The sequence below is a fragment of the Opisthorchis viverrini genome (assembly GCF_000715545.1).
Source record: "Opisthorchis viverrini unplaced genomic scaffold opera_v5_1, whole genome shotgun sequence".
In the NCBI taxonomy this organism is placed as follows: Eukaryota; Metazoa; Platyhelminthes; class Trematoda; order Opisthorchiida; family Opisthorchiidae; genus Opisthorchis; species Opisthorchis viverrini.
The window spans coordinates 784,379-808,412 of record NW_008751657.1 but is presented as its reverse complement, the minus strand read 5'-3'; the positions used below and the strand labels follow the sequence as shown (position 1 = coordinate 808,412).

Sequence of the window (24,034 nt, the reverse complement as noted above, 5' to 3'; positions counted from 1 at the left end):
ACAAACAAGGCAGCGACCGATGTCCTTTGTGAACCGCATATCATTTACTGAAGCAAAAGAAGCAAAGAAAATATCCACCACTGTAGAACAGCAGCTTACGTACCGAACATGATAGCTGGATAAGCTACCAACTACCAATAGTGCTAGGTTTGGTTGCTTGAATACCACCCTCCACAGAAAACACTTTTTACCGTGTGGATACTCGGTAACATTATGAAAACATATACAATACATACGGCATACAATAACAAGCTTTGTGTTATTATGGTTATATATGTTCTTTATAGGAAGGGACAGACCAGGTATCAACACAAGCAGTGTCTACATCTAACCAAGCGGTCGGTTTGTTAAATACGTCAGGAAGTCGCAAATTCAGATAATAACAGATGGTTCAAATCCATTTTCACGAACTTGGCGTCAATTTTTATAATTTTCTGCTAGAAGGAAGAAAAAGTATCTAACTTGGTAGTTAAAACGATAAATATCTGGACTGTTCCAAGAAAAGACAGAATTTGATGTTTGGCCCTTTTTAAATGTGCCCACCGTACAGTTTTGATAATGCTTTTCGCTTTAGACCAGTGGATTCTATTTTAGTCTTGCTCTTTTCAAACTGTCATTGTAAGCACAAAGGACGAAACGTTATCTCATAACTAGCGCTTACTCAGTAAACACGAAATATGTTTAGCCTCTTACTCTCTGCTGTATTCAAATGGGCACAACTCCCTTTACACACCCCCAGTGCACTGATCTCGTCTGTGACATTTCCTTTTGTCCCTAAACAGGGTTCTGCTATGGAGAGACTTGGCCACTACAGCACGTCGGTTTCGCATGTGGGATGTATCGTTCCTGGCGAGTCGGTACTGCCTGCTTTATGATCAATGTGACATTCACACCGGAGCAACTAGCAGCCTTCAGACATCAAAGTAATTGAGCACCAAGGTTTTAAATTGTAGCCTTTATATAATGGTCTGGGTATACTTTAACGAACATACTTTCTCTCTTATAACATAGCTTATTCTGGTCGTTGGCTTGTTCGCTGAGCTGGGCAATTTGGTTGCAAACGGTTATTCTTATTCTCTACGAAGCGCGTCTAGTTTGCACAAGCCCCAAATTAGTTAACGTCATTCTAATGTTTGGAATTTATATTAACGTGCTGTGTCCATCAAAACGCTATGATAGCTGAGCGGTTGACTACAATGTTGACTACACTACTGCTCCTATCCGAATGTGAGTCTTAAAAAGCATATAAGTGAAAATTGCTAACATATCCGCCGATCATTGAGCTAGGAAGGGCGCCAGTTCAGCTTCCGTTTTGACGTATATCGGAATAATGACTACTAACCTGCCATTTTGACCGCGGTTAATAAGCTGAGTAAAATAGTCGGGCGAATGCGCCACTTGGTCAGACGCAAAGTCCAGTACGGACGACGGTAGAAATGAGCTAGTGTGAACAAACAGTTGTCCAAAATATCATCATCTAAAAGAGACCATCTCCATGTAGATGGCGCGTCACTAAGAATTGTTCAAGCGTGCTAGAGTCCGAAAGAGGAGGTTGATATTTACTACTTTCTACCAGATGACAAGCCGGCACATCGCAAGGAAATCTGCTCAAAGCTACTTCTCTTTTCTTCACACTTTAAACTGAAGAAGATGAAAAAAGTAAACAGACTCGAGGCCACTGTCTTCGCAGGGAGATATGATGACTATCGCATGTCTCTCGACGTCACCAGTGAGGAAAGGAAAAGGATCCCAGGTTTACCCAGTTGAAAATGTTTGCTGTAATATCTGGGAGTGAGTCTCATCTAAAGATGGCGTATTTCAGGTCGTCATTCGAATCATGATAGCACCAATCTGAAGAGAGGCACGAAATAAGGTTTCGGGCCTGTTTTCAAAATTAAAATTAATTGCGAACGCTAACCATAAATATTCCCTTATAATCAAATTTACGTTGTTTTACCAGCGTTTCTCATTTCCAGAGATCATGTTAATTCATTGTCTAAGGTGTTTATTTCAACTGGGAAATGGGGAAGGAATGAAATGTCACGTAAACGGGCCCACGAGCACTCAAAACCCGATTATTCTATTTGGACATCAGACAAGACATTTTGCAAAACCTGAGTTGCTCAAGCAGCACAGTCCTCGATTCTCTTTCAAGCATTTATGAGTTTGATTTTTATTATGTTACTAATATGATGCTACTCTCTTTTAGCACGGTGTCTTCGAAAACCCTACTGAGTACTCGAAAGAGTGCACCCAGAAAAGATGACGGAACAAATACTTTGGGCTCCACTGCGAAGGCGGCATCCCACTCGGGCTCCCGTACGTGTCATAATTGTTTTTCAGTAATTTCATATGCCTCACATCGTTCCCAACCAAAAGTCTGTGGTTCGGAAGTTGCCTTCTTTAATGGCCGCTGATCTTGGCGCAACACTGAACGGTATTGGTACATTACGTCTCGTAGTAGCCAATCTGGCCTCCCCTTGGAACCGCTTTCGATTTGTCGGTTATTCGTCTTATCATTTTGCACGGTTGGGAACAGTTGTCACTCTATCTTGCCTCTGTTTGAGCCTAAGCCAAGAAGGTGATGATAAGACTATAGCTGTGTAAACTATGCAAAATGTGAGCTAAAAGATCATATAGCGCGGCTTAGGTTTAAACGACAGGTGGTCAGTCTTTAACAGATGGGCCATGAAGGTCACGACAAGGTCAAGACTTGCCTCCGAACTACTTAATTTCAAACTCATTCTGTTCAGATTAAGCGAATTCCGTTTCCAAGAATATTCCATATTCGTTGGCGCAATTATCGCCTCCACGCCCCNCGAAAAATTGATTCTGATAAGAAGAAGGTCGAATTATGAAGCGGCTGTTTCGTTCAACTTATGCGATAAATTTGTTACGAACTTTACTTCCTGAGGTTAACCAGCATGTGACCCTTACACGCTCGCGAATAAATTTTTGTGCATTCTTCATGCGTCTAATCTCGATGTCTTCAACATTTACCAAATCCTTCAGCTTATTTTTGGAAAATTTTCACCAGACTGCTTCTTTATTGCTTGACTGACAATAAAACAAACTAACCAAACACTTGAATTCCAGCGCGTGGGAAATTAACTCTGGGTAAACACCCATTGAACATATCACCGGGAACACGGAACCTCCAGGAGCTGAATGTCCTACGTGCACTTGCTGAAGTGAACTGTCTATATGCAGAAAGTCTGTGTGTATTACTACGCGGTCAACATCGTCAATGTCATCTTGGTGGGAAGATGCACAAATTACATGCTCCATGGGATCACCTTGACACCCGAATTGACGGAGAGCCTGGTTTGGGAGCTGCTGAGTCAACATCCTTTAGGATGGAAAAACGATTGATAGAAAATGAAAAGAAGCTAGAATATTGGAAAGTTTACTGGTGAGTAAGATTGTGGTCTACCAAAAATACATTGATCACTTTTCATTTTACTGATAAGGCGGTCGTACCTGAATGTGGTTAACCTGCTGCGAATAAAGCGATGCCATTTTTGTAATGGCATACAGATGTGCTCCTTCATATATACCTCTTTGTTGTTGATATCCAACCTGGGAAAGGATCGTAAGTTTCCCAGGTCACCGCGCTACCTGAATACCTAAGTGTGACTGCTTTGCTATGGAAATTAAACCTCAGAAGATCAGCAGAAGCATGCTTCTCCTGGAAGGGACGTAACACTCGAAGGAAGCCTCGAGGTGTTAACCTAAACGTGGATCTGACCGACAATGATCAGTGCAGGAAGAATATTGTGCAACAAATTATCAGACCATGTATCAGCTTCGGACCCAGTAGAAGCATTCAAATGGTTCTCCTGTGGGTTTGTCTGTTTCTCTTAAATCGACTTTGTTCCGGCTGATTCTCCCTTGAAAATCAGACTAAATCAGGTTGGAGCCAGTGAACAACGTGCATTTTTGACTCATCGTTCCGAAAGCGACTTTTTGAGGTCAACTTTAGGCTCGCTTAGGTAGTCCCCTTTCTGTTCCTGTGTGCCTATCCTGAACTGAAGTTTCTCTCACACTGGAGGTTTCAGAAACCTCAGATGAGTGAATCCAGCTATTCTACTTAACAGTAGCTCAAATGTCAGAACATATGCAATAGATTTATTGGCGATACTAACCAGGAACTATTAGAAAAAGTGTAAGTTGGCAGGCTTTCTCAATGTGATCAACAAGAATAATTCATTTTGCTATCCACCAAAGCTCCGCAACTGACACTTGACTTTCTCAAATGTCAAGTGAACTGAAATTTTTGCCTTTTCATCCATGATCCTAGAGGTGCTATATTCTCAGGATCTTGAAAATTTAGTTGAACCATCACATTTGACGTATATTCGAGGCCTTCTTTGGTTAGACATGAATGAATACTTGTCGGCGCTAACATAAAAATTAGTCAAGTTCGTTTGGTAAAAGGTAAGTCATTAGACAGGGCGAGATTGCTCAGTGGTTACAGTGTGAATTTACTGACCGGAAGTCCTGTGGTTTGAACCTGACCTCTGCACCTGGACTTTTCCTGTCTAGTCTTGGGCAAGCTGACAGTATCTCAGACCTCGTGCTCCCTTCGGGTGGAATGGCATCTAGGTACTGAAAAGGTGTTACAACTGAACGAGTATCTTTTTTACCTTTTATTCAGTCCTCGCTCTAATCACCAGGTTAGTGATGTCACAGGCTTTCTATACGCAAATTTATGTCCCCTTCTACCCTAGTGATTGGTTACAAGTCATATCCGAAAGTGCGATGCTGGTTTTTCAGCGAAGTGCGAGAATCTCAACTGAACTCCGGGACACGCAGCTCTTTCAAGCATGTGTGGTCTGCCTATGGAACCACTGTTTACCTGCGGTGTGTGCAGGTGAACACGATCAGCTTGTCGCCACCTTCCAAGTGAGTGTCGTAACAAAAATCCCGACAAGTTCTAAATGGCATTTGTGCGCATGCACATTCATTGCAAACAATCTTGAGGATTTGTCCAAACAGACTGGTGATTTAAACTTTGACTCAGGCCATGGTATACCTGACAAAATGCCCTTGCTGTTTACTTTTGTACATGAACAACATATGTGGTATTTGATGAAAGGCGACTGTAATTAACCAGCATTTACTCTGTGGCCCGCCCATGAACGTTCTGCTCCAAAACGAGTCTCAGCTACTAAAACCGTACATAATTTAGGTCGGAATAAGCATGGTAAATTATGTGCCGCTTGTGCAGTCTTTTCACCATGTCTACCAAATTTGATCTCAACGTACCTACAAGCCGAATCAAGTGTTCCAAGAATTTTCAGACCATGAACTGGTCGTTAAACACTTCGATTCATTGTATTTTACGACTGCAACTACCACTCAAAGAAGGATATCAACTCCAAAAAGAGTCCAATAGTTCTGCAGTTGGTGACAGTTTGAAGGATTTATTAGAGCCGTTTTTCCAGCTAAAGAAGGCGATAAATTGGAAAGTGCTGACCGGGTATTGCGTATATCTACCCGACAAGATGTACGGCTTAATATTATCAAAAAAAACAGGGAGGACTTGATGCTACTTTAAATTGTTCACAGTAAAATGTTTTATGATGAAATAATAGAAGTCTGTGATTCCGTTGTCTACAGTTTCAACTGGTATCCAAAGTGTTTGCACATACAGATAGAGCCTGTCAACTTGTTGATCGTCGCAGGTGGCACCTTTCCTAACGAGTAGTATGTTACATGCAGACAACAACGTAGTGAGGTAGTCCGTATATCGTCCCTAATGAAACATCAGGCAGCATGGTGCAGAACATTTCGCTGGAGCGGATCATCACAAACTGGATTCCTTTGAATCTACCGCCAAAACCAAATGGGTATACATATGAGTGTTTTGTCGGAGTTTATCGTTACTTGTTGTAAACAGGTGACCATCGTTTTATCTAAACACACTCTGAATGACTGTTTAAATCGTAATTTCGTCAGGCTACTGAAGCTGTAGTTGAGAGTTTAGGTTGACTTAAAGCTGGAGTTTCTGCTTACTTTATCTATGCAGACCGTACGACGTATCTAGATGGAAATCAATACATCATTGTCCCCAGAAGCATGAACTGCTCTCGATCCCAATTTAGAGGCTGACCAAATGTTGGAAAACCTTAAATTCAAATTTAGACTTGTAGTTTGAACTGAACAACGTCCTACTGGAGCACCTTGATAAGTTTTGCGAAACACCCTATGAAAGTATTAGGACTCGACTTGTAGCGTCGAGATTATAATTATTACAGACATATTTTTGCCTCCTTCGCATATGTCCACAATAGCCGATTTCTATCGGACAAAATGAAGAGTTCTACAAAAAGTCAGCATATCGCAGTGGTACCAGTCGCAATGTGAGTGGGAACTTATTCGGTGACCTAGTTCAAGGTATAGGCGTGTTTTTCACTGTGAACTCTGCTAGAATCTACGAGGTGGCAATTCTCTATACGAGTGACTTGAAAGATGTAATGGACCACGAAATTCCTCAGCAGTTTGTTCACTGTCTGTTTATAGTGCCGGGTAGCTTCCCATGCTATGTTGCAATTCAGGTGGAGGCACTGCCAGATAATTCCAAATACCGTGTTTCAGATCATTCTGGACTGTGGAGATTCTCTTGGGTCCAAAGCTCTACCACTGGATCTGCACTGTGAACTAGCTTCCGTTTATGCTCACGGAAGTATACAGCCTTGGATGCCCAAAAGTGATCTGGGTGTCCTTCTTCTACACAAAAACCGCGATGCATCTCCAACTATGAAAACAAAAACGCCCACAAGCAAAGGTCAGAAAAATGTGGCTCTGCATGGAAGATCTCCCGAAAGACCTAAAGTTTTTATGGTTAGTATTCAACCTACAATTATGTAAGCTTGTAAGTTCAATTTACTTGCATTTACTACCGGTTAAAGTCTGCAGGGGAACACAGGGTCTGTTACTCATAATAGACATCGCCCCAACCGGGGATTAGTCAGTGTTCACATGCTTGTTTGGTTTCCGAAATACAGTATGTAAAATGCATTGGAGGCAAAGATATTTCTTCGCTGGGTCATCTTGCTAAGAATTCCCCAATCAAGGAGTCCGTCGTTACCAAATGACTTTGATTGCCTAATTAACCAGATCCACCCCAGACTCCCATTTCGTGCATCCGGTTGTTGTGGCAATCGTTTCCCCTCAAATCTCCTCCTCCAGGGTGCATTTTTCACAAAGCTTTGGTATTACGACCGCAGTAGGTATTTCTGGAAAGTGTTCCGTTCGTTAAACCGTTTAGTAACCACCTCTTGGTTGATTGCTTATTGAACTAACGAACTGGCAGTAGTGAACAGCAATGTGCGAATCCATTGACAGTTCACTTGCTGTGCCAGCCTGCATCCTTTGGGGTGCGGTGCTGATGTGTTCCGCTGTTCCAACATCATGTGGCGAATACTCTGTCTTGGATTTTTGTGGGCAAGGCTTCAACAGCTTTTACCTCTGACTCTGCTTTGCTACCGCGATGACCGTACAAAGAACTCCTATTCTGATGCTGAATAAACCACTTTTCTGAGAAGTCTCTAAACAAGGTTGTCCCATTCTCCTAAACATGATGTAGGGAATCTCATGTAATGCAAAATGAGGCGGTTTACAACTGATGTGGTCTTAATGTTGGGTAGTTGATCGACACCGAAAAATTGCCACAGTAGTGAATCACCATAAAGTAGTGAATTTGACTGCATTCTTGGAGATCCGTTGGCATCATTTGCCATTGGCATTGGTTCTTTTCTTTGTCTCGTGTTAGAGTTCTGACAGGTGGTTAATCTTGAGACATAATCTCTGCTATGGCCAGACATGCTCACCGGAAGTACTGTTTACGGGCCTTTTGAACGCCATATCTGTTAGCATCACGCGACAGATGAATAATGCGCATTATATGCTTTCGGGAACCACGCAGTATGTAAATATGGTCATCTCTGAAAACCAGTCCACCCTCATTGGCGAATAAATGTATGTCCTTGGGGAAAACTCGGAACTGTGGTGGATACTGCACTTCTGCGCTTGATCAGTCTCCGTGAATCGCATCGCATAGTTGCATGAAAACCTTATCTCTTATGGCGTTCTGTCTGACACCTTTCGATTTCTCATCCATTCCGAACCCCTTATTTAGTCATGTTCTGGCTCGTAAGTTCCGGACGGCGTATCGGCGACAAACACCTGACTTCCTTCTTTGTATGAAACTGGTCGCAGCGTTGTGTTCCTATATTCATCCTGCACAAATGCTTTGGCACTTAACACAAGGCTTTTCCGATGATGGAAATGCGCGTTTTATGATCCGTAATCATCACCACATTTCTGCTAAACATCCCAAAGCGAGTATCACTACCAGCAGTTCTTCCTCTTATTGTGCATAGTTCTGTTCAGTTTTCGAAAGAATGAGACTCCTATACTCCATTGGTATGTCTTCTTAAAGTAGCACAACATCCAAACCGGGTTGATTACCATCGTGTTGAATGAGTAGCTGCTAATATGGACCATAGTAAGCTAACAAAACTGCTTCAGTGGCAGTTTACTCAAGTTGCTTTATTTTTCTTTTGCGTCTCCTTGACCATTTCCGTGGCACCGTCTTGTGTGAAGAAACGGACCGGTTGCATCAATTATAATTTGTTGCTAAGACGAATGAGTAACTCTCCATGTCGTCCAATTTGGTAATTGCTTTAGTATCATTCGAAATGGGCATGTTTTCTCCGGATTCTCGTGTCTCATGCCAGCTGACATCCGTGAGAAGCAAGAGACAGTCCGGTATTGCACTTAATCTGAAAAGAGATGAATAACATATTCGAAATTGAGGAGGCAGTTCACCACTTTGTCGGAATACCAGTAAGTCGTCCGCTATTCAGAGTGATCCTTGGCCTGTTCTCTGAGCTGGGCAATTTGATTGCAAACGTTTCATCACCAATCGAGGTAACACCATCAGTGCGTTATTGGGGAGCGTAGTTGTGCGTAGCGGTGGGTTAGTGGTTTTGCACAACCACTAACCCAATAACGCACTGATGATATCACCTCGATTGGTGATGAAATGTTTGCAGTCAAATTGCTCAGCTCAGCGAACAAGCCAACGACCATCTACGCTACCTGAGCTACCGATATTCTGCTCTATAGACAACCGGAAAGTGTACTAAATATAGTGACTGGTAATGGAGTCTTAATCGCCGGAAATCAAGCGACAATCCAAAGGTGCTGAATGGTTTTGTCTAACACATGATTTGGAGTATATCACCTAGTATAGGAAGCTGACTATATTCACAATGCGGTACGTCATTCAATGTCCTACGATCGACGCAAATTAGTAGCTTGCCTGGTTTTTTTTCATGATTTCATCTATATATAGTTGACCCAGTCTTTTGGCTCATCAACTGGTTTTATGGTAGCCGGCGCAGTCAGATGATTGAGTCTGATACGCAGCATTTCCCACTGTGTCACTGAAACCCCTCTTACCTGCACTGCTACGGAAACCGCGCTAGCTGCGATAAGCAATTCGACTTCTGTTGGTAGGACACTTAGCTCATTATGAGAACCGGGGGTGTTTTACAAAATTAGCGTCCCAGTGCAAACCAAAACAAAACAAAATTATGATCATTCCTGACGGTAAATATCTCTTCGTCGATCTCTGAATAAAACAAGAGTTACTTTTTCTTTCCTGTGCATCATAAATTCGGGCTGTTTTGTAACCCATATTTATGACTTTTGCATTCAGGTGCATCTTACTGATGACCTTTGAATGCGTGACGTTGCACATCCGTGATATCAAGTACGCTGATGTTAACAACTGGCTCCGGAATTGGCCGCCAGGGCTGATGTTTAGACAGGTATCTGAATTTAACTGAAATCAACAGTGGTGGACTTGGACGAGCAGGTTAACAGTGCTTCTCACCCCGTTGATACAACATTCCGCTCATCCTAACTCGACCATTTTAAAGACCGTTGATCTGAACTTGACTCTGTTCACCGCATGTTAGCACACTACATCTCACGGTGGGCATTTCTTTATTTTCAGATGTACATTTTCGAAATTTGCTAGCCAGTAAATTTTCCATCAAGACCTCATTTGGCTCCATTGAGCCACGTTCATAATTGAGGAACCGCGGAGCACTCTCAGCAACAATTTCCTATGACATATATTGATGCATTGGGTGGACGACAGCAAACAGCCTTTGATGAGTCTTTTTGTGGTCCTTTTGTCAAGAAGGCTTAGAATATAAGGGTAGGAAATCAACCTCAAATTTACTCCATCACTTAAGTTGCAGGACTTAGAGAGGTCCTTTAGCATCGGGATAAAATGATTAGTACACTTGTAGCAGCTGGTCTGGGCGGAAATAACGCAACCTCATGTTTTATTCATAACCAGACTAGTAACGGCTGCTGGACCTCTGGGTTCTTGTTCGTCTTTAAACTTTAGTGCACTGGTGCTTGCTCCAGCGCCTTCTACAATTGCACTCGAAATTCGAAAGTTATCAGATTTTCCAGCTCTCCGCAGTTTTGTTCTAGTCAACTTTATTCAGTAGTGCCGGTGGCGAAAGAGTCACTGGAGCCCGTTCAGTGGATGACGAGTTCACTCCAGGCACAATGCCAGTAAAACTCGTTCGCTTTGCAAACGTCTTCATTCAGTTAGTGTGCATGCAACCTCAAATTAACGAGACGAAATGTACTATTAAATTTGGATGAGACTTCCGAGAGCAGAACTGTATTTGTCGCATGGGAACAAACCTCCCTTTCAAAGCACAGTGTTTCGTAGAGCTTACAAGGGTTTAGTACATTACAGTTGGCCGAAATGTGTTAATGCAGAATGAGTGGTAAACAGTCTCGCCTAAGTGGGAGTGAATCCTGTAGCTTTTCAGCCATCAGTGATTAGATATTAGTTCGTTAGGATGACTCTCCTGAAGTTTCGTTTCAGAAGAACCTGATAAACAACCGGTAGTTTTCAATCAATTGGAAAATTTTTGGGACCGATTGGGAAGTCATCGTTTCAGAGGGGTTTGGTAAACAATAAATCCACCGATTGTTTACCAAACCCCTCTGAAATCGGTAGTTTTTATTTGGGCAACGTTTCGCTTTTGACACAAAAGCTTCATCCGGCCAAGTGAGGTCACCAAATTGGCCAGGTTATAAGGCAGACGGGGAACTAATCAATAAGTCAGTCCTCTTCAGATTATCACACTAGATCAGTGTTGAGTGTCCATTAATGGCTCTCGTCGGTTAGTGAGGTTGTCATACTCTAGTTTTGGTGGATTGAGGGAGTTTCAAATTAATTCTGATCGGGTTTGGTTTGTTAATCTTCCACTTCAGGGTGCTTCAGTTGATGAATCACCTCGGTTGCCACTGGTAGAATTTCCCTGGTCTTTGTGAGGTCTTGAGTGCTCCGACAATTTAGTTTGAGGGGGTTGAGGTCAAGTGGAAATCAGATGAGGACCACCCTTCCTTCTGATGACCGAACACCAACACGTGTCAGCTCGACTGATCCAGAACCGTTCTCCACACGCTTGCCACGCCTTCTATTCTCTCCTAAAGGTTTTTTGGTACACACCTACCTGAGGACTCCTGAATAGCTCCATATGGATCTTTCCCAAAGGGGAAGGGCAGAGTAATGGTCCTCGGCTTTTAAATTTTACCCAGTTGTGTAAAACTGTCCATTCTCCGAAAAAAATCCTAATTAATCCGTCATACAATTAAGGCCTTTCGGTATCAGCAGCAGTGTATCTAAGCTCGAAAGTACATGGATTTGTCTGACAAGTTTACTCCACCTATTCTCATTTATTTGTGGTATATTGACTCATGCAAATTCGCGACATTTTTATAACTCACCTACACACTGTTCTTTCAATAATAATACTTCTTTAAGCAGTAATCTTTTACCCAAGGAGTTCATATTATTATTTACTCCAGCTGCCTCCAGAAGGTCGTCGATCTGTTCAAATGGCTTCAGATTGCTTAGTCAAGTTGGCCAAACTTGTGAAGCATGCAGAAACTAATACGAAAAACAACCGAAACAGACAATCACTTACAGCACAGCATGACGCGTGTGAAATGGTTTCTCGGAACACGAGGTTCTACCTCACATATACCTGGATGGTTACACGTCAAATGCTTTTGTCCGCGCCTACGTACAAACATTCGTTTCCTGGGGATATGTTTCACAGTAATAATCTTTTAACAGAGAAGACTGATATAAGCGCAGATGATATTTCGCCTTCGAGTGCTCGAAGCACAAGTCCCATAAACTCGTCTACACGGTCATCAATTACAGCTGCTATGCTTGCTGTTCATGCCGTCTGGTTGACAAACCGTTCAAAGTTACTTGGAGCCTGGACACCTATGATCAGGAATTTGTTGAACACCCATCCATGGACATTCAATGCCTCAGAGGTTCAACAAGCTCCATCAAGTTTACCGCAGTTTAGAGATGCTTCACTCCACGAGGTGAGTAAACCTGATTGATTGTGTAAATTTTCTCTACCCTTTCAAGTATTCTCAACAGTCGAAATCAACTAATTTTCTGGTGAGTTTTCACTGTGCCTTAAACATGTCATGTTTAAGTAAGTCCTACACGAAAAAAGGATAAAGTTAGGTTGATTCCATCGTCGGTTGTAGCCCTCTTTCGGAAAGGACTCTTCTATGGCGTAGCCAATGGAAGGATTTCGAGCTACGTCGAATCTACCCTAATCCATTTGTGACTCTCTTAACAAAGGCAGTCCGTCTCGAGGAAAATTTGCATCTACGGCGTTTTTGTGTCCTCCGACAATTCATCATAAGAATACAACATCACTTGGGCACTTTTTGTGACGTGAACAACGGACAGGCAACATAGCCCGCAACCATCACTAGAAGGGCCACTGAATCTGCCCATGGTGAACTCCTCTGAGTTTAACGTCCAGCATTTTTGCCGCCTCGTGAACTTGCAAATGATCAGTGTAGATTTCTGTGGGGCTGCTGTCATTTCGTATTTTGACAAACTGTTTGTGAGGATGGACCATCTTGTTGGCTCCCATGGTATTCAGAATGACCCAGTTTGTCTCAAGACGCTCGGCCGGTTTGTCCCATGGAGCCTGATTCCGGTTCGGAAACTTTAATGAATTGAAATAAACTGTGTCAGTTTACAATACACAACTAATGTGTGAACCGTTTATTTGCCCCGCTCGTTCAGAAATCATCACTGTTAGATTGCGTATATTGAGAAGTCACGGAATTTCCAGAGATGTCTCAATAAATTTCTTGAGGTCCCACACTAGAAATCTTGAAATGTCTCAGTGAAAATTTTGAGATGGCTTGATATCAAGCAAAGGTGTCCGGAGTTGTGTTAAACCTCTTGAGCGTTGAGGTACACCTAAGTCAGGGTTCCTGTCGAGTCATCTTAAGAAGTTCAGTCTTATTATCTTTTAGAAACGCTAGGAGGTCCATTCAGTGGTACTTTTTTACCGAGTTAGTAGGCTTGGCAACAAGCTTCCAGGTCTGAGGCTGAACGGACACGACAATTTGAGCCGAGTATGGAGAACATTTTCCCTGAGTAGGTTACGTTCAGCTATTCCGGTGAACAAGTGTGAGTAAGAAAAAGCTTACAAACGGTCTAGATGTTGGTGGTGTGGACCCTCCCAGGCTGAGGCCCCCTCGACCGTCTCTTAAGTTTTCATGGAGATATTGAAAGAAATGGCCGCTGGTCAGTGTCAGTAGCGCTCATGCTACCCGTTTCTCTTCAGATTGTTTGGTTTAGCGCTTGAAGGCGTAGACGGCAATAAGCCAGAACCAGGATACTTCTCCATTAACTCCTTCCTCTTCACTTCCCATTAATTCTTCAGTTATAAGTAACTAAACATTTTGGGTGTGCGGCAGTGAAGCACCAGTATCAGCACTAATGTTCCTGTTACTGATGACGTCGACAGCGACGACGTCAACGATAATGATGGTGATGATGAAGATGATGAATGTTCACACAATATAATTTTTAGGACACCAAACTATAGGATGTGATATTTCAGAGTGAGCTAGTGCATGGTAGGAACTACCAAGGTATGTGATAGGCTGTAATTTTGAACACGACTTTCGACTCAGAGAAATATCCACACTTGTTGCCCATCTAAGGAAAGCTTTGCAGGTAAAAAGGTTGTGCATACTCATTTGAGACCCTTTGTCAAAATCCAATTTCACTGTGCTTGAAGGCATTTGTATTCTGAAAACGGTCAGTGTCAAAACGCTTTCCAGGCTATGCTGGTTTACAGTGGTTCTTATGTCACCTTCTGGTAAGGAGAAGAGGAGCAGCCAACCGTAGTCATCTATTTAGTAAACTCAGCTAAGAAAAAAACACTAAATACAAGTTTTTTACCATTTCCAGGCCACCGCACTCATGGAACGTGCCTTTCCCAAAGATATGATCTCTCACGGGGATATAGACCAGCCCACCTACGCTCATAAGCCTTCAGTCCCTCAGATCCGAAGAGTGACTGACTCTGATCGTGTCGTGGAATTGTCTCTGTGGATGAAGTTAATCAGATGTGCCATTTTTGAGCAGGACTATAACCTTGCTTTGCAAATAAGTGATTCAGCACACATGGAGCATGAACTCTCTCCGACTAAGTCAAGTCGACGCGATTATTACATGGCCGCATTTCTTAACCTTCGTGGTCTGGCAGTCTTTGGGTTGTTTGGACTACTGAAAATGCAGCGCTCTAATTCTCAGCATAATAAGAGAAGCCAATCTCCCTCCAAGCATGTTACAATTGGACACGTGAAACCATTGGTGCCGAATAACGAAATATCAGACTTATTTGGGGACAGCATCGAATCCAGCATGTTCATCGCAGCCGAAGAGGCACTGTTTAATGCAGCAAAGTAAGTCTTGTATTATTCAGTTTCGAGATGACGATCTGGTGATTTGTCTACATGATATCAAACTCTGATTCCGTCAGTTTACTTAGTCGCATATCATATAAAGGGAACTTGGTGGGGGGAAAATACGAAAGATGCCATCGTTGCGTCCTGACAAACCGGTGAGGAACAATTTGGTCAGCCTATTCTGTTTGCGTTTATTTTCACGAAAACCCCAATTTTCTGCCTACTTAGCTTGCGCTGTTTCTTGACAATACTCAGTTAACCAATGTACAAGCCGGTTCCAGCTGCACAAACCTATGTTCGAATGCAATCAGAAAACTACTACTAAGTACTAATAAGTATACAAATTCAATTGCATCTCACGATATTCACTCCAAGAGGACAGATATAAATGGCAGCTTCCAGTCAGGTAATCTCACTTAGTAGGTCGAATCACGTCCTCTCGCAGTCAGTCATATTTTCCGGTTTCATATTTCAAGTTAGTTGATCAAACTGACTGCAGTATATGGGTATCCATGAGAAATTTATATTCAAGCCAACTCTAATTGACGACTGATGTCTGTGGAAAGTTCGTTTTCGGTCTTCTACAACCATGCATCTGATTTTTACTAACATCCGTGGTTTATGAGACCATGAAGTGGTAACGCAAAAGCTAGAGCTGATAGTGTTTCTTTCGATATTTGTCGACTGTAAAAACATCGATATTGATGTATACCACAAATGACACATGCGGGGGGATTTCCACACATAGCGGAACAGTTTTCCTTATTAAGTGAGTACCTTTTTTGCAACCTGATGACGTTATGGTTCAGTAAATAAACTTGGTAACTTAAAAATTAGTGCATGATCCTTCACCTCTTTTTCAGTTACCTTGGGAAGAAATTTGGTCCCCCCGGTTGATAATGGTACTCTGTCGAAATCTGTTTGTGGATAACGGTACAAGCACCTCATAGTTGTCAGTGGTACCTTTCTTAACTTTCCAATCCGTGCAGCTAGAACTGTAGCAACTCAGTCAAAAAAGTATAAAACAGCTGATCATCCCATCAACAGAGGGGTATTCATTATGATCTCTTTGTTTTTGGACCGCCACCCCATTATATTCCATCTGTTGCTCAAGTCCTGCATTTTGCTGAATTATGAAAAGATTCAGATAACACAGACTTGTCCAGCTTTTTTACTGCGATGAACTTTACTGGGCTTTTTAATCCAATCCTGGTCTGGTTTCATTGAAAGATGTCACACAGCTGTAAGTCTCATTTACGCGTGTTGAATTAACTGTACGATGAAGCAATCAGTGGTTGAGTAGGGAGACAAATACACCTGGTTTTTATTCCACCGAAAATAAGCGTCAACATCTGGTTCCATTTTGAGAGCTTTCCTACGTCAAAAAAACGCCAATTATTCTGGACATTTGACCGCTGTCGATGGCTGCGCACACACTCCTAGTTGGGAGAATCAACTCGTTTGATCTCAACTTATACCGTGTTCTTAGAATGCGGAGTTTAGAAGAAAAGGTTCCCAGCTCACTTCTTGATCTACTGATACTTAGGCTGCTGAACAGCTTAGGCAGCCTCAAGTGGCCTACTTTACAACGCAGCACGGTGTTATTTTTCTACTGACTGCCACTAGCAGTCACTCAGACTTCTGACGCCCTAACCTTTTCCAACCATATCTACCGCGGCCGCAACTGCATCCACGAAATGTGCATCGGTCTGGACCCAACAAATTATGTGACATGCCTTGGACAGGGTTTGCTTTACCACAGGGATGAATATGAACCGTCATATTACCAAGGCCGGTTTCAACATCTGAAAACAGATTTCTGTCTTCCAAATAAGCGGCCGTTAATTCTTACAGCGGAGAGATTAGGAGTGCTAATATGACCCATTGTATATTCCTAGCATACAGGTGCAGACGGCGAGATGACCCAACCTCCATCCATACAACGCACTCCTGTAAAGTTTACATGCACTAGTTGCCCTGAAATGACGAAAACATTTGAAAATGGTTAGGAATATTACCAAAATATTACTGCCAACACTTTGGTATTCCGCTGTGCTTGAAGAAAGGCACTTGATTCTGGTTAAATAATCTTAGTTGCGGAGTTGTCTTTGTGGGGATTCTTAGCTTTCTTAATGGAAAAAATAACAAATAAGAATCTGTTGTTGCTCTAGTTGTAGCGTGATGAAGTTTATCATCAGAAGCGCTAACAAATGTCTGTGTTTGCCAGAGTGATGCTGAATAAAATGGTTAGGTGCACTTGATAAAAATATATACAATACGAAAAGTGAAATAGACCAAACAGTGACTTATCATTTGAGGACAGTTGTTGAGAGCTCCTGAATGGAAGTCCGGACATGGGACGAGTCTTCCCTGCAGTATAGCTGCCACACGTATTCCGTAGTTAGCCGTGGAGTCGTGTGAAGCTCGGTTGACTTCCTGTCCTGTGCGCGTGTGTGTGCTGAGCCGAGTTGTGCAATGTGAAGACATGAGTGTCTTTTCGTGTTTACTAATTGCACGAACATGAATACATACAAATTGACTTGTGGTTGAAGTTCGTAAGCCTGGCGTGTGACGCAAGTGGTGGCCGTGTAAACAAAACTTAATGGGAAGATTTAGTGTACAAGTTGTTGGCTAAAGTTTCAAGTGGGACAGGAATTGTCACGTGGTTTGAGTGTTCATGACCAATGATCTAGCGAGTGACCGATACAAATCCATCTTCTTGAGAGATTACCTTTATGTAGGGGAGAGTTCCTGGGAGATTTTTGCTTACTGTTTACAGAAACTCACTGAGTGACCATAGCCACTCCATCCTACTTAGCAGGGGTTACCTCACAGGTAAAGTAATGAGACGCTGGTGCACCTTTGATACGTAGCAACAAGTATAGAATTTTGAGTGAAAATGCCTGCAGATTCTATCCACAAAACTGTTCTTCGTTTCAGGTTTGCTTCCCGAGCGAAGCGCTACGACCTGCTCGTGTCATGTGCGGAGGCTTATTGGAAGCTTTGCAAAAATTCAGAATTAACATTCTTCGCTAGTGTTGTGCAGATGCTTCACCAGTGTGTACCCCTGAAGGAACGTTGCAAACAGATCCTCGAGCTACTGGTCAAGTCTATTGCTCCGGATCAACGGGCCAAATTAAATGAGGCTATTCGCTCTGAAAGTGCGACTCCGGCCGAAGGCGATCAACCGGAAGTGTCTGATCATTTTGACCAGGATCTAGAAGGTAAATTTATCTATCATCATCTATCATCTATCATCAGGAGAGGAATGATTCCGTCGAAAAATTTCCTAACTTTCCACTGGATTGCTTGTATTTTTTTCCATCAGAAAACGCTCTTTTCGAAATGATTGGGCCTCCTTCGCCAACACTATCTCAATTTCAGCGGGACCTACAACTACGAACGGAAATGTACATGACATTATTTGACGTCCTCTTATTAGAGGTATGTTTACATCATTTTTTAGTTGCTTTATGGTCAAAAAAGCATCCAAGTAATACGGCAATATGACATCTGTGCATCACATTTGCCTTGTTCAGAATGAAGTTTCAGATCTTTGCCCAGAAAGCTGCATGGAATTAAAGCAACGTTTTCCTTCTTCAAGGTTACCTTTGGTGTGGTTCTTTTTGTTTGGCATTTTGTAACGTACAATTTGCTTGACGCGCATCCTAGGCTCACAGAGTGTCTACATATTTTCTAGAAACTAAATAGGCTAGCGTGCACAAAATAGTAGCGTCGGCGCAAAATAAGCGGACGAGTTCAGTCGTGGGTGATTCACTGCCTCCAGGAATAGAATACTGTGGGATATGTCGATTGTCAACGCAGCCAAAGTGTCACACGTCAGCGATTCCCAGAAGTCAACGCTTCCGATAATCCGTCGATTCGGCTAAAAGTCCCCGAAACCATCGTTGGGTAAAACAGCTTTCACCTTAAAGCATGCTCTGTTTTGAGTTTCCTACCATCTTACTGCGTACACCGGTTGGACTCCTGCTCTTGAGAGTTCAGTCATACCTCTGCACGAGACCAGTTAGAAGAAGAGGATTCAGCACATACAGCAAGCGTTCGCATAATATGTGGTACTGTAACTTGTTTTGTTACAAATTTATCAGGGTTTCTTTGTTCTATAACAAGAGGCCAATCAGAACCACTATTTGTTAGGCATACTATTTCACCGAATTATTGCGAGGATAGATTTGTTGAAAGTTAACAAACTAGCAGACTATGGCTTCACTGTAACCATTTTCAGCATTGTTTTGACAAAGTGGCATTGCTCCACCGTAGTCCACAATAAAAAGACCCCGGTTTTTGCCTGATTGGGCCAGTATTCTGACACCACTTTTCAGCCAGAAGGATGCCCCAACTCACCATCAGCCACATAACAGAAAAACTTGGGCTTTCACACAAAGTGCCTGATAGATAATAAGCCTTCCTATGATACTGTATTGTCCGGCAATTTAGATATTAAATCCCGATAAAACGTGACGCACCTATATCCTTAAAAAAATAAATCGGAGTGGATCAGGATAGCGAACGATACTTGGTTATCGAATTAAAGAAAGGGTCGCCTCAAGCGAGTCTCCCATGTTAGATGTGAAAACGGGGTTAAAGTATATGTATTCCGGTGTATTTTCTTGCAAATACCTCATTCTTTGCCTTGCGAATATACTCGATAGACAGAATAAACACTTGTATCAATTGGTATGCAGTCACTGCACAAACCAAGGCAAGATAGCCGTACCGATGTGGTCAAATTTCGAAGTTTATGCCATAGTTTACGCAGTCCAATAGAGATCACTTAGTTTAGTTGTATTCTTGGCTATAATTTCATGAACACGCTACGTGAACGCTGGTCTTGGACAAACTACGGGAACATCTCTCTCGGGATGGTTCTGTGGTTTTTATTTCGAAAAGACCTTGAGAGTATTTCTGTTTCTCTCCTACTTACTATACAAAGTAACCTGGCTTTTGTGTATTCCAAATTCTAAATAAAAACATTTCCTAGTACAACTGTAGTCGTACACGGCTACAAGGTTTATTTTTTCGATTTCCTTTCAACTCACAGGGAAAACACGACGATGGACTATCGCTACTCTCCGATGGCCTCAGGCACTTCCCTCGGACAAATCACAGAATGTACGTTTGCCCGATATAATTGTTTTCCATCCCAACTCACGTATGCTGCTGCTAGTTATCCAATTAATGATGTGCCGCCACACAGTGGTTCTCCGTCTCTTTAAAAGGCCCTGTACTAGAAATAATCCCAACAGTAAAAAATGACTGGAAAGAGCACTGGCCCACTAGGACATGAACGGGCGTCAAAACTGCCAGTGAAAAAACTACCAGAACTGACAGGTGATTTTCAAGTCGGTCGAAATCGTCTTTCACCAGACGCAGTTGGGAAACAGTTTAACTAGTCTGAAACCTGGTTTAAACTGACGGTAGCCACTCGCGTTTAAACCGCTCTCTCTTTCATACGGTTCATGAGGATGTACCAGAATTAAGATTACTGCTTAAATTTTCTAAGGCCATCCGGTATCAAATGTCTCACCGGGCATTTTTGCAAATCTCCTGGCTGATTTAGTGAGCAAAACAAAACTTCTACCATGCTCGGATTCAATGTGAATTATGTCAGAAATTAAAATATACAGCTGTGGTTTCAAATTCATCCGGTCAGCTTCATCGCATGAAATGGAGATGGCTTCACTCCAATTTACTTCGACTGAGAATGCGGTTTAATACCATCAGTCATTTTTCCAAAGACTCATTGTGAAAGTATAATAGACTATTTCACCTGCCTCAAAATCTGTTGTGTTTTCTCTCCATAGTCCGCTTTTCCAACGCCTCATGCTGACGAAGGGAAAGCTTGGTCTTCCCGTTCAACTTGAAATGCAGAAGTTCAGTGTAAGTGCGGAAAACTCTTAAGCCTGTTCCATCAGTACTCCATGCTTTTAGCTCACCAGTTCAAGACTATCTGCTTTTGAGTTTCGTCGGCGAGCTGATGATTTTTTATTGCATTACAGAATCAACCGCAGCAGGTACAGGCTGAAATCTGGAGATCACTCGCGTACGAAAGTCGAAGTAAACAAGATCAAGTTATAGCATTTCGGTCTGCCATAGATGCCCTAAAAGTGAGTGCAATTTTCAGTAGACTCAACTGAATCTAATCTGGAGTTCTCTTTATGATATTCTCTAACCGAATTTGTACCATAGAGGTTGCCAAATGTTTCAAATAACACGATATTCGAGGTATCACAATACGTTATCCAGACAGAACACACCGCTCATTAGGACCAATTTGTTTCTTCTGCCCACAGCACATCGCCTATGACTCTTACTTAGACCCCACCTGCACTTTTTTGCGGAATGTGTGAGCCAATCGTATACATCCTCGATCTCCAAAAAGTTGTAGTAAACCGGTAGAAGGTATTATTTTGTAACCCTTATGGTCGTTGGTTTGCTCGCTGAGGTGGGCAATTTAATTGCAAATGTTTTATCGCCAATCAAGGTGACATCATCAGTTCGTTGTTAGGGGGCATGGTGGAGCGTAGCGATGGGTTGGTGTTTGTGCGTTGAGTAGTGTTGTGTGGAGGGGAAGCCGTATCAGTCCTGATGGTCTCGCGAAAGACGAAATTTCCATCCGGATTGGGAAGGCCAGAACAGCTTTTGTGAAACTGCGTCACCTGTGGCGTAGGCGTGACATCAGCTGCGGTGCGCTCCATAGTACTATACGGATCAGAACCCCGGTCGCTGCGCGCCGACGGCGTCAAAAGGCTTTCAGTAACTGACCATCGATGTCTTCGGAGCATTGCCCGAATCTGGTGGGAACAACGAATCAGCAATTTTGAAGTACGTCGAATGGTATTTGAAAGAAATAACTCATCCTCGATGGATTAACTAGTCACCCTGCCTAGGTTGCGCTGGCTTGGCCGCGTGCTGCGTATGCCAGTTGACGACTTCCTCGAAGGCTCTTTTCGCACACCATGTGAAGGATGGAAACAAGCCAGAGGCGGACAATGACTTGGCAGTGAAGTATAAAAGCCATTACAGGCAACCTCAGCTATGCTGGTCATTACCGTATTCCTGTATGGGGACCCCTAAGCGGGCCACATCAACGATTGGAGAAATCATGAGAACGAAGAAGGTAACGAACAAAGTTTGTTTTCTGTGACTGTTCATCTTGGCTAATACATCACAAATTTATATGGTAGCAGAAATCACGTGGAAAAAGTTAAGATCGGGGCTACACTTTAGAGAAATAGAAGTCAAAGGAAGGGGGTTGGGTGAGGGGTAGGTCAGTGGGTCATGACGTCAATGTCAGACAGACTTGTGGGACCAGATGTTTCGTAGGCCAGTTCAAGTTCAGAGGTCGCACAATTTTCTTTTGGATGCAAAGTTGTGGATCCAGCAGTCGGATTCCTATCGAAGCCTTCACCATCATATACCGGGTACCTCTGAACGGACCACGACTGGTACGATCCAAACTACTATCGATCGCAGAAGCGATAGGAATCCGACTGCTGGATCCACAACTTTGCATCCAAAAGAAAATTGTGCGACCTCTGAACTTGAACTGGCCCACGAAACATCTGGTCCCACAAGTCTGTCTGACATTGACGTCATGACCCACTGACCTACCCCTCACCCAACCCCCTTCCTTTGACTTCTATTTCTCTAAAGTGTAGCCCCGATCTTAACTTTTTCCACGTGATTTCTGCTACCATATAAATTTGTGATGTATTAGCCAAGATGAACAATCACAGAAAACAAACTTTGTTCGCTACCTTCTTCGTTCTCATGACTACAATGGGTATATTTAGCCGCCTGATTGGAGAAATCGTCAGACATGACTCAGTCGCGCCCTCAATGGCGCTCGTGCATCCAAGATATTGTCTTCAATGCATAGCTCTCTTCCTCATCCCCCTACTTAACAGTCCATCTACTGTGCTTTAGTTACGCACTAATTTATCAGCTCTCGCCTCCACTGAACGGCTACCTACACCACCTCACCGAATCATCAGTGAAGGAAACTGTGGCAGCCACAACTACTGTACAAGTAAGCTGTTTTACAGCTGACAATGAGGATGATGATGTGTGTTAATATACATGCCGCTAGCCGTGGTTGACCTTCAACCACGATTGGTTGTTCGGTCGGTCGGTCCCATTGTTTGTTCTGTTATCCTGTGTCCTGATTGATGGATGATCCCGTAACCTTTGATCTGGCCTCCACTCCCATCGTGCTTCACCACGCTCCCTAACAACGCGCTGATGATGTCATATCAAGTGATGATGAAACTTTTGCAATCACACTGGTCAGCTCAGAGAACGAACAAACGAACATCTATGCTAATTGAGCTACCAACATTCTCCTCGACAGTAGCCCTTATATTCTACCGTGCTTGCAGGTTACCTATTAAGGTATTTTATACAATTATTTGAAGTAAGGCCTTTCACTCTCACCGATCTGATTGCTCCAAACGAGTCTTGGTGAAGGTAGGCCACTTCCCGGAAAATTCCGCAATAAATTTTCTAATCATCCATCACCTTATTTGAGATCCCTACAAACAGAGGTCCAGCCCATCCTACAGAGCCCAAATACACCTTTCCTCCGGCTGAATTCCCTAGGATCTCCACAGCAGAAATCTTATTCCTGTGCAGCGATTCTACTAATCCTATACAAATCCTGCCGTTCACCGTGATCATAAATAACTCCACTATCCTTCCTTTAGGCAAACGTTTGATGTTTGACAAAAGCAAACACACACTGAACGAGACACTCAGAACATACACCATGTGAGTGGTCATAAGGTAATGATTTCTGAGAGCGAAGCATCCTTTCTGGATTCACACTGAAGAATAGACACTTCCATGCTTATCCTAGACATCTGAGTTTGTTGATTGTCCTGTAGCGAAATGGCGTAAAACAAACTAACAAAAGGGCTGATGTGAATTTTGAGCTGTTCGTGCAGACGTATGATCCAGTATGTAATAGACAATGGTCAGAATCGTTCTCTTGTTTAGCCCAGCTTTATGGCTGAACATAGCCCTGAATAAACCGATAAAAGGCTTGGCAGAAGAGAAATGACAAGGAACTTTAAAAGGAGACTTCCGACGTTAAAACGAGGACAAGCTGAAGCCAGAGTGAATAACGTTTGTTCAAAAGTTACGGCACGTGTGACAC

At 42.8% G+C, this 24,034-nt stretch overlaps 1 protein-coding gene across 1 annotated transcript in view; it reads left to right on the top strand.

Annotated features, from left to right (window-relative positions):
• The window catches only part of T265_12421 (hypothetical protein), a gene marked incomplete at both ends in the record, with an annotated part of 36,149 nt that extends 16,161 nt beyond the window's left edge, over positions 1–19,988 (top strand). The window contains 7 exons of the mRNA XM_009163837.1: positions 2,096–2,319; positions 3,097–3,412; positions 4,731–5,084; positions 6,561–6,846; positions 14,357–14,853; positions 17,797–18,080; positions 19,870–19,988. Of these exons, the coding sequence (XP_009162101.1) occupies positions 2,096–2,319; positions 3,097–3,412; positions 4,731–5,084; positions 6,561–6,846; positions 14,357–14,853; positions 17,797–18,080; positions 19,870–19,988 (2,080 nt within the window). The remainder of the gene's footprint in view (positions 1–2,095; positions 2,320–3,096; positions 3,413–4,730; positions 5,085–6,560; positions 6,847–14,356; positions 14,854–17,796; positions 18,081–19,869) is intronic.
• Positions 19,989–24,034: the final 4,046 nt, after the last annotated feature.